Source organism: Chaetura pelagica, unplaced genomic scaffold (assembly GCF_000747805.2).
Source record: "Chaetura pelagica isolate M959 unplaced genomic scaffold, ChaPel_1.0 scaffold11, whole genome shotgun sequence".
In the NCBI taxonomy this organism is placed as follows: Eukaryota; Metazoa; Chordata; class Aves; order Apodiformes; family Apodidae; genus Chaetura; species Chaetura pelagica.
Window position 1 is genome coordinate 886,165 of NW_009952694.1, and position 15,271 is coordinate 901,435.

The 15,271-nt window shown below is 34.9% G+C and overlaps 1 protein-coding gene across 1 annotated transcript in view; it reads left to right on the plus strand.

Moving 5' to 3' along the window:
- Window positions 1–15,271, plus strand: part of ARHGAP5 (Rho GTPase activating protein 5) — a 38,207-nt gene that overhangs the window by 6,998 nt on the left and 15,938 nt on the right. The window contains exon 2 of the mRNA XM_009993851.1: window positions 6,870–7,017. Coding sequence (XP_009992153.1) covers window positions 6,870–7,017 — 148 coding nt within the window. The remainder of the gene's footprint in view (window positions 1–6,869; window positions 7,018–15,271) is intronic.

Genomic DNA, 15,271 nt, shown 5'->3' on the forward strand with positions numbered 1-15,271 from the left:
AGTTGAAGTGAACAAGGTGAAAAGTAGGATAGGTAGGAAGGAGGAATGGAATTCTGGTAAACAATCGAACAGGAGAAAGAACAGATACTTTTTTACAACCCTGGAATCAGCACTCCTAGTTTGACTGCTCTGCTAACACAAATGTTCCAAACTTAAAAAAAATACATATTGCTACTTGTTGCTGTTAAGAAGCATAAATAAAAATGTTTTACCATGGAAAGTATGGCAATGACGTATCTGTGGTGAGCAAGTAATGTTACTTGCAAGGTCCTCTAAAACATTTTCAATTATTACAGAAAGAATTCCTCTGAAAACTTTCATCCCGTCATTCTTACTATTCTGTAAAACTCCAGAACTTCTGTTACCTCTGTATTGGTGAGGAATCTTCTTTCAGTGTCCAGTTTTTGCTTTCCTTGTGGTAACCTTGCTCCTGAAATGTTTTGGTTTTTGTTGGGTTTTTTTGTGTTTTTTTTTAGTGTCTGTCACCTTCAAACAGGTTAAGAGAGTATGTCTGCCTCTTGACCCGAGTTGTTTTTAGAAGGTTTTGTGATAGTTTTTGAATGAGGATGACTGAAACTGTGGGTAGTATTGCAAAGAATGTAATTGTAATGCATCATATAATCTTAATGTTTGTTGATCTTTACTAGAAATTACACAATTGCGTGATTGTGCCCAACTTTCTCTCAGCTGAAGTTATAGTCACATTACGAAGATTTGGCCTATTATTGTCCTTGGTAATTTCCAGCTAGTGACTTCTGACTGTATAGTAAAGGTGGTGTATACTTCATGCACTTTATAGTACATACACACGTGTATAGTAGGTACACATAGTACATGTACGTTACAGTACATGCTATGTGAATGTTCCAGTGCATGATTATTCCAGTAGTCTGTGACTATCATTTTCACTGTTGAACTTCATCCTGTTTCTGGTACTCCAGTTGTCACAGTAATATCCTATATGCCACCATCAAATGCCTTACAGAAGCCCAGATTAGTAAAAACAATTGATTGTTTTAGTCTTTGCCTCTAGATGAGTATGTTTCCAATGGAGAAGGTTGAATCAGTCTGTCATAGTCTAACTTGTGATACACTCATCTTTATCCTTTCTTTATATTACTACCATGTTTCTAAATGTTCTGGAAAATGTATTGTATGGCCTTGCATGTGCTGTTAAGCAAGAGGACTGTTGAACTTTTTCTGGCATATGAAGGAAAGTGGAGATGAGAAGAAAAAAACAAGCAGAGTGGCTTTACAGTTATAGGACTTTTTAGCCAAGTTGGTGTGTGCATACTGTGCTTAAGAGCTTTCAAGCACATGTTGTGTGCCAATATTTGTCAAGCTATCGTGTGCTTTTTTTTCCACCCCCTGCCCCCCTCCCCGAAGTTTTTGTGTAAAAGTTTTTCTTACAAAAAATTACCAAGTCCTTTCTGCTGGTATTATGCAAAGTACCTCTCAGATTAAATGCATTTTCTATCAAGATGTTTTCTATGTTTGATTATTTGTTTCCTTACCAGTGTTCACAAACTTGCAGGAACTAAGCACAGAATACAATGTCCATATTCAACTTCAGCTGTTTCTGCTTTGCCAAGTTAGACCTCTTCAGCTGAGATGTGTGCTCATTCAACTCCATGTCTTTTAAAAAAATTGCTAGTGGGAACCACGACTAGATGCTTATCTTAATTGGAATCTGTAACATTGTAGTACTAGGGTCTAGTGTAGAATATGATTGTGTGTTGGTACACACCAGTCTCTTTAAAAGTAGCAGCCTTGCAGGCTGTATAATACATAAATTTTGTCTTTAGTTTAACTTGATGAGTTTGGAGATACAGACCAACAGACAGAAAATGCAGAAAATTTCAGGACATGAAAGAGCAGTGAACATTCCTAGAGGATAAGAATCTTGCTGGAGGAAGTTCTTACATCTCAGGATGAATCTTTTCATGTATGTGCAATAACCCTAAAGGTGCAACTGTCATGCAGTTTATGCATTGATATAAGGCCCAAACCACAGTTCTTGGCTTTTCATTGTTCTCACCATGTTCTTCTTATGTGTAAATAAGCTTGATAGATGTGTTTTAAAAAAAATTCTTGAATATTAATGATTTATATATTTATTACTACTTCGTTAAGTATTTGCAAGTTATTTTTAACCCTTGTCTTAATTTAGTAATTCCCTTTACAGCAGGAAGCTTGCCTTATCTGAAAACTCTATATGGTTACAATTAATAACCTTATTATTTATCTTTGCTATGGAATTGACGAGAATTAAAAACTTACCTATCTAATTTAGAGCTCTTAGCTTTGTGAACACTTTGAGATATCTTAGTTGTCTAATACAGGCTCTTATTTTTTCATTCTTACAAAGTATAGTTGTTTTAGTTTTTGGCCTCCCCAGTGTGTATGTATGTGTGTGTGTGTAATCACAGTAAATATCCTGAATTTCTGTAAAGGGAAAACCAGAGCCTTATATTGAAAAAAATTATTTGGGCTTCTTGGCTCGTTGCAGAAGGATTATTTTGGTTCACATATTTGTAAAAGCAGGATTAAGATTAGCATGAATATCTTTAATTTTTTTGTGTGGAAGAAATTATTTGAAGTACTTCTGAAAACAAATCCTAATGAAAAGAGATCTTGTAAAAAATTTCATAAATTAATTGACCAGGGATAATTATTTGATATGCCACTGTTAAAAGTTATGAAATCTGAAAAAGTTCCACTATTTCTAGTTATTATTCAAGATCTGATTTTGTTTTTTTTTGGGAGGGACTGAGGTTTCCAGCTCTGTTTTTAAGTTAAATCTGAAAAACAGCATTTTAAAACATCATGCCTTGTAACCTTACTGCTTCCAAAGAAGGTTGTGAATTACTTTCTTTCCATTTTATGTTATACCAAGAGGATTGTAAGATGCCTTTTACTTTAAATTAATCTGAAAACTTGTCTCAATATTTCGGCAAGAAAGATCCACTTGATGAATTCTCACAAATCTTACTATAACATGTTTTAGGACATGATACAAGTACAAGTAGTTTTCTGTGCTTAAACTTATGTCCTATTATAATTTCAAAATTATATTAAGTTTTATGTTGAAACTGTTGCTGAAATAGCATTTAGAACTGTTTATCTCAGTTTTAATAAGGCTATGGTAAACGTGTGAGAAATGGGAGGTCAACCTACATTTTTACTCAGCTGTTCTTGTGTAAATTCAATGGTTGATTTAGCAAAGTACTGTACGTTTCACACTGGAATGTGCAGTGAATTTTTTTTTTTCCCTCCTGAGGAGTATAGAAAATAGTAAAATCTGTACTTTTAGGTTTCATCTGTTCAATTTAACACTCTTAAAATGCATACTTGGAGCCATATGCCTTCTTGAGTCTTTGTAGTTTAAAACTCAGTGTAGCAAGCTGGAACTCTAAAAATGGCAGAAGGCATGAGGGTAAGAAAGAGAAAGTGTGTTAGGGGCCGTCATCTGCATTATTCATATGTTGTATAGTTTCTGAAGAGGTAGGCATGGATTAGAGGTTACAAGTAATTTATTAAGCCTATAAAATGAATGCTGTTCATGGTGCGTGGTTTAATGAAGTATTTTAGGAGTTCTGAAAATACTGACTTTGCCCTCTGTCACCCTAGGGCTAACTGCAAATGAAGCAGGCAGAAAATTTGCTTTGTATTAAAGGTAGTAGTGAAATGTGTGGGAGGTAGAGAAGTGACTGAATTTCCCCTTTGATAAATAAAGTACTATGGTAGTTCTGGTGGGATGAAGATGAGAGAAAATAAAAATCAGTGGAGCTCCTCTTAAACTGAGATCACTTGCTATAGTAGGCAGCCTATCCATAAAGCGATTTGATACATAGGTTTGGACAATTTTTTTCTTTTCTGAGTTAATTTTGATAGGTTGGGTTCAAGTGCATTAACAGCTGGCTGAAGTCTCAGCCTAGTTTCTTTCTAGGAGATGGGTGCTGCTTAGCTGGTTCTCTGGTAACTACAGTTAGGAGGGTTAATCTTGAGTATACTTTAAATCTACTTTATTACGGCTTTATGCTTTTTATAATAATATTTCTAGTTTTGAAATAAAGAATTGGACACTGCCATGCTAGAATACATTTTTTCATGTTTGTCTTGTCTTCTGCTAAGAGGACTTCAGATGCTCTTTTGTGGCACCATTTCAGTGATTAAACTCATGTAATTAAAGGAATATTTCAGGTAAATGCTTTTGGTATTAGCAAGGCAAGGCAGCTTTGGGATTCTGAGATTTAAAATGCTTTTCTACCAAAGGATCAGCTGAAGGTTTGGTATTAACCTCTGTTAGTATATGAAGACAGTCTGGCAAGAAGCAAGTGGTGAAACCCATGCTCAACATTAGGGCAGCAATCAATTATAAAACCCCCCCGATTTATATGAAAACTAAGGATTTCAGCTTTACAGTGCTGTGTTTGTGTTTTAATTGCTAATGTGAACCAGTGTTTTGTGAAGGAATGAGCTTTTGCTAGGATTAACTAAAAAAACTTATTTGCTGGTTCTTGTCTTCTCCAACCTGGTGCCTCTTAGTCCTTCTTTTATTATGATTTAGAAGCAGCAATCAAAATTGTCTTTGTTAGAAATTATTCACCTTTTCCAGGTGCTGTTTAACTAAATGAATATTTTAATGTTTAACAGTGTTTTTTAAAAAAAATAATTTTAATTAGAGAACATTTTAAAGTTAACTTTACACAGAAAAATTTATCATAGTCATTATCTTGACTAACAGATTCAGAAGTTCCATGACGGGTGGATCAGAAAAGCTTCAGTTTTCTCAGGGTGGGGAGTATGGATTTAAAAAAACCCTTATTTTTGTACAATAACATGCTTTTTTGTTTAGAGCAGATTCTCTGCTTAGGAAGTCTAGGCATGCAACTTAAAGTATAGAAGTCTCAAATCAAGAAATAATATGGTGCTTTTTTAATACATTAAAGTGTTGTTAATTTGCAGAATTATTTTTTGTAAATGTGGCGTTATTTGCAGGAAGATTTGATTAGTGCTGACACTGAAGTGTTTTCCCACTCCTATGACCCAAAAAAAAAGAGAAATCATGAAAGAGGTATTTTAAGAAATATTGGACAGGAGAGGAACAAAATACAAGATACTCAATGAGAAATAGCTGATAGAACTATTATTGTAGGATTGTCTACTTTGTGAAATCCTAATTTTGTATTTGTGGAATAGCCCTGCAACAATCATCTATTCTCTTCCTCTACTTTTAGATCAGTTTTAAAAGGACTTCAGGGTGAGTTTTTTTCCCTTCTTTTTTTTTTTTTCTTTCTATTCTTTGAATTGTTTAGACAAATTCTCCCTTTCCTAGTTGAAGATTAAGCTGATTTTTTCAGGTACACAATTTGTTTAAGAAAACTTTCTACTTTTTTGCATGCATAATCTTACCCGATATCTCAGTCCCTTGCAACCATTTTTCTAAATGCAGGGCAATTATTAGAAAATAATTTTGTTTATTCCAGTTTTGCAGACAGACTTGATATTTTATACTATGTCCAGCTATTTTACACAGATAATATTATTTTTATAATTTTCATAAAATTGTGTGAAATCCTAGTTTATTGTTTCATTAACAAGATTCTTTTCTACTTCCACCAACAAAATGTGTTTTATTACATGATGCTAATATTGTCTCAGTCAAAGACACAGTATTTTTCTACCTGTTGTGTCTGAAATGCACAGTCTGAGTGTTGCTTCATTTATGCTAAGAGGGTGCATATGTGCACTGAGCACCTTAGAGAAAAATAATTTCAATTTGTTTTTGTTTTTTTCATTGCGTTAATGGATGTATCTCTAAAATGATCTTCCAGCATTTGTCAAAGGCATTTTTGCTGAGTTGTACACATTTTTTAGCTTCAGCTCGGTCCTTTCAGCTGTTGTTCATCTTAACTGGATGTTGCCTAAATAAGTACAATTTTGCCACTAAAGAGTAAATGGTCAATGACCTAGGTTGGGTACTGGGGGACTTCAAAGCAGGGGACTGTCACACTGAGAAGGAAGGAAGAAAAAGCTGTTTCTAATCTGAAGGCACATGCTGGTGAAACCATGGGTAACTTACCCAAGATGAACAAAAGTCATGCAAAGAGTTGACAGATGAAAAGAAGGCCTTCAGAGATTTATCCTAAAGTTTTTTTCCTAAACATAGTTTCATTCAAAGGTTGAACTGATGACAGTCCTCAGGAAAAAAAAATAATAAAAATTGAACAAGCATGAAAGCTATATATGAAGATCATAATTGTTTTAGGATTAGGTGCAAACCTCCGTTTGGCTAAAATCTCTGTGTGTAGCAAAACAATCATGCTTAGTAAGAGTGCCTGCAATTCTAACTCTGAGATTGATGGCTATACATTCTGCGTCATCGTGTTTTTTTAGCATAGTTGTAATATAAAGATTATGTAGTGTCTTTAATGAGATGCATACAGAACAGATTTTTTTTTTTTTTTTTTGGTGATAGGGCACTTCACAATCTTACCCTAAAACAGACTTGTTTTAAATGTGATTCATGTAGATTCCTTTGAGTGGTGCTGAAAGTTAGTATGTAAAAACTTAGCACTAGAAGCAAGTAGTGTGTTTATTTTTTTTTAATGTATTTCAATTACTGTTGCATTGGATCATCCTGTTCTTCATGTGATAAAAAAATGACCAGATCTGTCAGAAGTTCTTTGAGTGCTTTGTATTTGATATGTGCTGTATTAGAAGTACAATTATTTTTGTTTGGTTTGCAACGGAGGAATTTTAATGTCTGATAGAGGTGTGATCTCTTTATTTTTACTGAATAGTTGCAATGTGATTTGATTAAAATACTATTTGAATATTACTTAAATAACTCTGTTTTGTTGTAGCCGAAAAAGAAAACAAAGACATTCAATCCTCCAATCCGTAGAAACTGGGAAAGTAATTACTTTGGGATGCCCCTACAGGATCTGGTTACATCCGAGAAACCGATACCTCTGTTTGTTGAAAAATGTGTGCAATTCATTGAAGATACAGGTAAGATAGGAGAACTGTTGGAGGGGAAATACTTTTCCACTTTGCATAATGAGTAAAGCCTCTCATTTCCTGTTGAATGTACTTTTAAGATTTTATCCTAGAAATAAACTACTATGGGAAAAGCAAATTTAAAAAGTACAACATGTTACCTAACTCATATGGTTGATATGTGATGGTCTTTTGTCTTTATTTACACAATTATTTGTTTTACAAACATTTCAAGTTTCACATTTGTTTCTTGTAATTGCATCGCTTTCTAATGCCAAATGACTTTTAACCTTGTGGTGTTCCAGTCTTATATGTCTCAGTGTCGCCGCTGTATTTTACCTGGTATGTTGAGAAGCTCTGAAATCCACTTTTTCCAATTGTAGAGAATGGGTACTTGGTATGGCTTAATTAGTCAGCTTGCTTGCTTTATTTTGCTGGTAAACCTAATTTTGCATTTTAACTTGTTACGGAAACTGACACATTTATTTTCTAAATAGTACATAATTCTACATTAAAAACGTTAAGCAGTTTGTTTAATTTGCAGATTTCCAGTTTAACGTAAAACATTAACCTGTATACATTTGCACCTGGGTGAAATTTCACAGTACTTTTTCTCTCTCTCCTTTCTCCTTGGCTCTCTGGTGGTGTGTTTGTATCTGCTTTCAGCCTGTTTCATGTTTGAGGCGAGTAACATGATCTTGCTGGTCCAGCATAAGACTACATTTAGGAGTGGGGAGTTTTTTTGAGGTTTCGGAGTGACCTGTATTTCTGGTTTCTTTTGCTTTTCTTTTGGTTTTTTTTGTCTTTAAAGATGGCAAGCACTAGTTTTCATTTAGTTGCATAGATCTTGCTTGCTCTGAACTTGCATAAATGCTGTATTTGAAACAAATGAAATGTACTGACTGATTGGAATAGGGACTGCCTTTTGATGGGTGTCTGCAATTTGGTGATGTTTAGCATCAAGTCAAACAGTGCCTTTTTCAGCATTTTCTTAAGTTCTGTAATACAATTTTGGGTGTAAGATGACAATAACAGTTCTAGCAAGAGTAAAGCTGAAGAGTTTTATTTTTAAAACTAACATTCCATTTTCCTGCCATCTGTTAAGAGTATTGTTTCCAGAAGAACTGCTACAGGTGGTAAGCTTAATAGCTGTTTCAGAAGTCTGATTTGCTGCATTCTTGCAATCAAAACATAAGGTGAAACCTCAGTCACTGATCTTTTGGGACACAGGGGTGTTAGTGTAAATCTTTTTTTAACCTTTACCTCCTACTGATTCCTTGCCTAAAGGAAGAAAGCAGTGTTTTCTACCCTCTTGCTTTTGCTTCCCCAGTTCATGCAGGAGAAAATGGGGAAGGAGGAAGAAGGGCAAGGAGTAATAGAGGCTCTCCTCAAAAGTGGTGATTCAGGAGGTACTGCCTTTCCCGTAACTGGTTTGGTGTATGTTAGTTCATCCTAGGATGCTTCTATGCAGCTACTGAAAGCTGGATAATTTTAATTCTGGCCATATGTGTAAGCTGGACAAACATTGTGCCATCTGCATGCTTTATGGCTGTGAAGACTGTAGTTGTCCCACTGATACTGTTAAGCTTTTAATAAGGATGGAACAAACCCCCTACTTTTCATCTATATTACAATTTTCTTTCTCTTACTCTGGATTCTGTGCCAGTAGCTTTTGTTGTTCTTTCAACTTCCGTACTTGGCAGTGGGACTTATATTTTTGGTGTGTATTATTTCTGTATTGGGGTAATATTTTTAGACATTTGTGATTCAAGCAGTGGTCTGATATAATGTATTTGTTGCCTTTTGAGAGAGGAGGATGTTAATTCACTTGCATTGCCTGTATTGAGATAGACTCACACCACTCAATGTCTGAGAAAATTCCACAAATACAGTTTTGGAGATGATCAGTCTGCAGAAGGCAAGTCAGGAGTCCACAATGGTACCATTCCTCTTTGATAAGGCTGTTGTATCAGCTGCTTGGCTCTCGGGAGTCATCCAGTACTTCAGATGTCTCTTAAAAAGTCAGCCTACTATCAGTAGTAACTGAATTGAATGCTAGGGTTTATTATAATTGACTTTTAATCAAAATGTGCAGTCTTTTCCAACTCTTCTTGAGTGAGGCTAATCTGTATTTCTCTAACAGAGGGCATATTTAGCTTTTTCTTCTGAGGTACTTTCACGGAGTTCAGCTCTTTCTGTTTGTATTACCACATGAAATTTGCAGTGTGGCTGAATCACAGGTTTTTTGTGAAGATATTATTAATCTCAAACCAAAGGGCTAATCTTAATTTTTAATGTTCCCCATCTCTGCCTCATGAAATTATAGAAGGTGGTGCTTTGTACCCACTCATCTAAATTGTGACTGAGAATAGAAGGTATGCAGTGTGAAAAACAGTTTTCTCTGTTTTGGATGCTCAGATGATAAGGAAATGTCAGAAAGTGTCTTTGAATGTTATTGCTCCACCACAATCCTTTAAGAATTGAGTGCATGCAGAAAATAACTTCACATTTTTGTTTTGCCATACTGTTCCGGCATATCTTCATGGGAAGAAAAAAAAAAAAGTTTGCATCAGTAGAAGAGGGACAAATGGGAAAAATTAAAGTAAATCCAGAAGCTGAAAAGTTTTAGCCTTTTATATATCAGCGTATTTTTCTTTTGAAGGAGCCATATGGATCCTGTCAGGGTAAGGGGAGGTCTGGTAGAGATAAGAGGTCCGAAGTCAGAGCCTACTAATGTAGGTATTTTCTGTGTTCCTGTTTAGTTTTATGTTTTCCAACACAAAGTTTTATTCTGAAGTGGTTTAGCATTATGGAATCAACTGATTTCTGATTTTGAAACATAATCTAGGGTTTGAATCCCTTTGGAATGCTTTTTGATGGTAAAAAAAATGATAGTAAAAACTGAGGGAGCAAAGTGGATAATACTGGAGCAGATCTAAACTTAATAAGCAATAAGTATGTGTCAGAACGTCCATTTCAACAGCAGTGTGTACTGTTGCTGTTACTGGTAGTACAAAACAGCAATAACACATAATACTTAGTTTTGTTGGAACCTATTGATTAAAAAAACTTTGTATAACACATTTAAAAACACTGTCATTGCTGGATAAGGGATGTGAAGAAAGCCTGGCTAAACATTGTAAACAAACTTTGCTTGTATGTTTATACATACTCCATGATTATATGAAAACCTTTTATCTAACCAAGCCTTTGATTTTTTTGATTCATTGTAATAGTAGCAGGATGAGTTTTCTTTTGATTGGTTGTCAAAGCTATTGCTTGTTGAGTATTCAACAAGATGATCAAAATAATTTTGTCTTTCAGGTAAGTAACTTGATAATGGTGAATTGCGAAGTTTTCCACGAAATTGTCTTGGTATAAATGTGTAAAGTTTTTAGGAAAACTGTTTTTCTGGTACAGATACTGTGTTCTTTTCTGTTAACATCTACAAACTATGTAAGCACTCCTCTATCATTAGTGACACAGCATAATGTATAAGCTGCTGGTGTTTGTATGCTTTTACCTCTGTCATACTCATTGCAAATCAGCATGTAACTTGCTCTTGAGGGCAGCTACTTAAATTGACTTTTTGACATTGGTAGTTGTTTTCAGTTATGGACTCCCAAAAGATTATTTTGATGATAGTTGTTCTGGTCTGTTTTGTTGCTTTTTCTGGCTAGACTGATTAAAAGGTCATTTTGTTACATCACTTGAAATGAATTTTTAAGTGTATTGGTTTTCTGCAAGCTAGATTTATTGAAATGTATTTAGCTGGGGAACTAGAGCTTGGTTGTGACTTTTAAGAAAATTGTACTGGCTGCTTTTGTACAAAAATAATGGTGGTAAGATGTACTAGAAAAACACAAACCAAAAACCCCTGCTTTTTTAAACAAAAGTTCTATCCAATGTAGGTCATTACATTTTTTAGTGTAACTAATGTTTTCTAAATAAAAGCATCAGAAGTGAGATAATTTTTTAAGCTAAATTGTTAACTGCGTTAATAGCATGAATTCTCTGTTTTGCTAAGAATTACGTAGAGGGTAAAAAGGGTATTTTGATGGGCAGTTTTGTTTGGGAGAGGGGAATACAGATTTCTGAAGGCTAATTGAATATTTAAACTTCCAAATGTTGGAATGATTTGAATTTTGTATTTCAGTGCCATGTAAAAATATCTACCGAATGTCTAATTTTTTTAAGTATAAAAAGTTTACATGTTTATGGCAAATTTGTAGCTCAGGTGTTTTGTTAGTTTTATGCTGCCACCAATTTAATTTCAAGTGCTATTTGTGTGCTATTCAACACATACTCTTGTTGATTATTTTTAACTTTCCTAAACTTCTAATAGTTTGGGCAAAAATTATGCATGCTAGCTAGTAGTAATAGCCATAGGAGGGTTTTGTTTTTTATATTTCAGTATTTTAAAAATTGATGGTTTTGTTTTAATTTTTGTATGCATCATTGTACACTGGTGAAAAGTTTGGTATAAACTACATCTCATTAAATTTACTAAGAAAGGTGGTATTAATTAATATTATGTATACTAGCACAGTTTTGCCATTTAGTAAATTCAACTTTAATAATAATAGCAGTATTTAAAAATGTTTTTTTTTCTTTTCAGTTTTTTTTTAAAATCTTTGTATTGATATCTGTGTGCTTAATTGATGAAATTAGAAACTATAGATGCTGTACTTCATTGATAGCATTTATATTGTTAATTCTAAATTAAATAATTGAAGGAAGAGAAGCTTGTTAGAATAATATATTCTAATAATTTAGTTACTCAAAAAATGGAATAAAGAAGGAAGAAATAATCTGAGAGAGCCATATCTCATTTAATGTCTCACATGGTCTCTGGAAAGCTATAGGTGAAATTAAAAATTGTGTATTTCCTATATGTACAATAATTAGTGCTTTTGATACTTAAACCTTTTTTGTGATGCTGTTAAATTTACCATTTTGGAGTCATTTGAATTAAAGACTATTGCCTTTTGTGCATTTACCTCTCACCTAAGTTATACTCGGATCTTTTACACTGAATCTGCCATGAAACCAGATTTTGACCTTGAAAGTATAGATAGTGCATAGTTTGTCTCTAGAGAATAAGGATTGCGTAGAAATTGGTGAAGGAAATGAGTCAGTAGCTCCTGTTCAGATAAAAAGGCAGGTAAATCATTGAAATATATTAATAGTGGCTGCAAAATCCAGAAACTCAAGATGGATTATGTCTCCTTATATTCACAGGGCTAAAGAAAGCTAGAGGCTTTTAGAATCCTGTTCTGTTGTACAGAGAGAACAGAATGGGACAGGAGTGGCCATCCACCTCTGCCTGGTGAATGAGACCCAGCATTCTATGGGTAGTTTCATAATGGTGTACCAGCCAGTAAGGTCTTCTCCTGCTGTACACTTCTGCCACTTTTCATTCTGGGAGCTTGTCAGATGTCTCTGAATCAGTGGGATTCACTGTCTGGGGAAGCCACATAAGCAAAAATGGACAAAGTCCTGCTGTTTAGTGTAACGGCTGCTATATTAAAGGTCAGATAGGTGCTATATTAAAGGTCAGATAGGTGTCAAAACAAGTGCAAGGCAGGGAGCAGGACTGTACAGCTGTGAACAAGGGAAGGAGAAACAGTGATTGATGAGAAAGGGAGTTACACCATCTTTTTCAGTTGTAACCATCAGTTGTAATGTAAGTTGAGCCAACTGCCCGTGAAGCTGTAGGTTTAGCACAAAAAATGCACAGGCCATGATTCTGTACTCCTGGATTTGGATAGATAGAGTAACAATAGAGTTAATAGCCCTTCAGTACATTCTGTACCCTCAAGTTTGTGAGTGATCTAGAGTGAGTGGTATGGTTAATAAATTCAAGGCCAGGGCTTCTGTTCAGAGGAATGTAGACAAGCTGGTGGAATAGAACAACAGGAACCTGATGAAATTCACCAAGGTCAAATGTCAAGTCTTGTAACTAGAATTGCAAGGAGTAAAGCCCTGCAGTGGTACACTGAGGACTTGACTGGATGGATAGTAATGGTGCTGAAAAAGATCTAGGGATTGTGGTGGAGGTTAGTCAGTAGTGCATACTGCCAGCGTTGCCTTCTGCATTGGACTGTCCCAACCAGAAGTGTAGGTACTACAGCAACAGAAGTGATTATTCATTTTTACTCTGCACTTGTTAGACCTTATCTGAAATACTACAAGAAAGGTGTTGACAAACTTGATTGAGACTAGCAGAAGAGGGTCAGGGGCTGGAGCTCCTGACCTGTGAGTTTATTCAGCTTGGAGAGAGGAAGGCTAAGGAGGTACCTGAAAGTGGTTTCCCACATCTATGAGATTACTGAAGAGGTGCAGCCAGGCCAAAATACTGAAGTATATGGCAGGAAGATAAATGACAATGGTCATTAAAATATGATGTTCCAATGAGAAAGAAAGGAAAACTATTACTCTGAGGATTGTTTAAGAACTGGTTCAGGTTGCCCAAAGAGATTGTGGGCACTCTGTCCTTGGAGATACTCAAGATCAGATTTAAATAAGCAACCCAGTCTGAATTCAGCACTGATCCTTGCTTGAGAAGGAGGTTGGACTAGATGACCTCCTGAGGATCCTTTCTGTGATTTCTTCAAGATTGGCACAGAATAAGTTTCAGTAATTAGGAAACTGTAAACCAGTTTGTGTTTTGCGGTTTTGGATTTAATCAACAGGGAGGAAACAGTGTCCAAACGTGAGAGAAGGGAAAAGCAGGCATAATTTTTTTCTCTTAATGTAAGACTGGCTACTAGATGGGTGGAGGAAGAACACGTGTGTTGTATTAATGTTTGAGAATCACTGAAAGGTGTAAACAAGTATGTTTTGGAATATTCGTAAACACATGTGCACTTGAGCTGTACTTTTACTTAAGGTATCTCTTCAGAGGAAACATCATGGGAATTAGTTAAAGAATTCCTGAACAGTGAAGATAGGACCAAGATGTCAATGTCTTTTAAAAGAGTACTTACGGTACTTATACTGTCCCTCCTATTCCCCTAGCTTTTCTCCAGGCCCAAAGTGATCAAACAGCTGACATGCCTGGAAAATCAGAGTATCTTCAGATGTCACCCATTTGTAATGAAATAAAGAATGCACTACCTTTTCTTAGGCATGTTTGTCATGTTGTATTAATCAAAGGTTGTTTTTTTTTTTGTTTTTTTTTTAAATGAACAGGCCATGAAATATATGATTGACACTTCATAAATTGATTGAGAGCTTGTTTAATAATTGGTTAATGTAAATTATAGAAATGTTAATTCAGCATTGGATGAGAGCTCCGTTTTTTCGTGTCTTTCTAAAAATACTGCTTATTTTCTTACATTGCTTGCTTTCTATTGAACCTTTCAATGTTGTATAAATTATTTCATTACAAGAAGTAGTAAGACACTTATTTTTTTATTCTCCTTTTCAGTGTGTTAATTGAATGTCATGGATCTTTAAATGCCAGTGTTGATATACACAGATAAGAACATATTAAATGTAGAATTTAAAATGTATTTTATGCAAGTAAATTTAGTGCTAGACTCTTAGTTGAAAAGAGTTTGAATTCTTTGCTATGTAATCATATATATTTTAGGTGTATGTAGAAATTACCATTCTGGATCAGCAAGGTGACAATTCCCTTAGTTTTGTGTAGTCTGAGTAGCATAGGGGCTGAGAAGAGACACACCAGATCAATCTGTGGAATAAAATTATAGAGATCACAGAATGTACAAAGGTAAGTGCGGGAATGATAATCTCATCTATTGTAGTGAAGAATGATTCCTGAAAAGTTTAATAGGTCACTCTAGAGTATGGAATTGAACTGAGAGACAGAATTGCTGTGGTAAGGTGGTATGTATTCAGAAATGTAGACAGACCAGTGATAGGGAAACCTGGCTATGGCTATCAAGTTGGCAAATACTGTTTGACTTTTCAGCAGACTAAATATTAGTGTAGCTGTTGTCACTCAGGAAAAGGCTTTAAAATCTTCATAGACAGCTGTCTGAAAACTTCAACTTTCAGTACTTGCTATCAAGCAAGCAAAAAGAATTATAAGAGTGAGCAATATGGGGAAAATCGTGCTATTAATCAATTCCATGATATGCACAGTTTGAATACTGATTATAGTTTGGGTTAGTCTGTTTTAGAGTGGAAAAGATACTGCATATGACAGTAAATGTAACTCTTAGATAAAGCAGGACTAAATTTGTTAGCTTAGAAAATTTGTGAGGAAAGGAAATTACAGAAAACTTAAAAGCCTGAT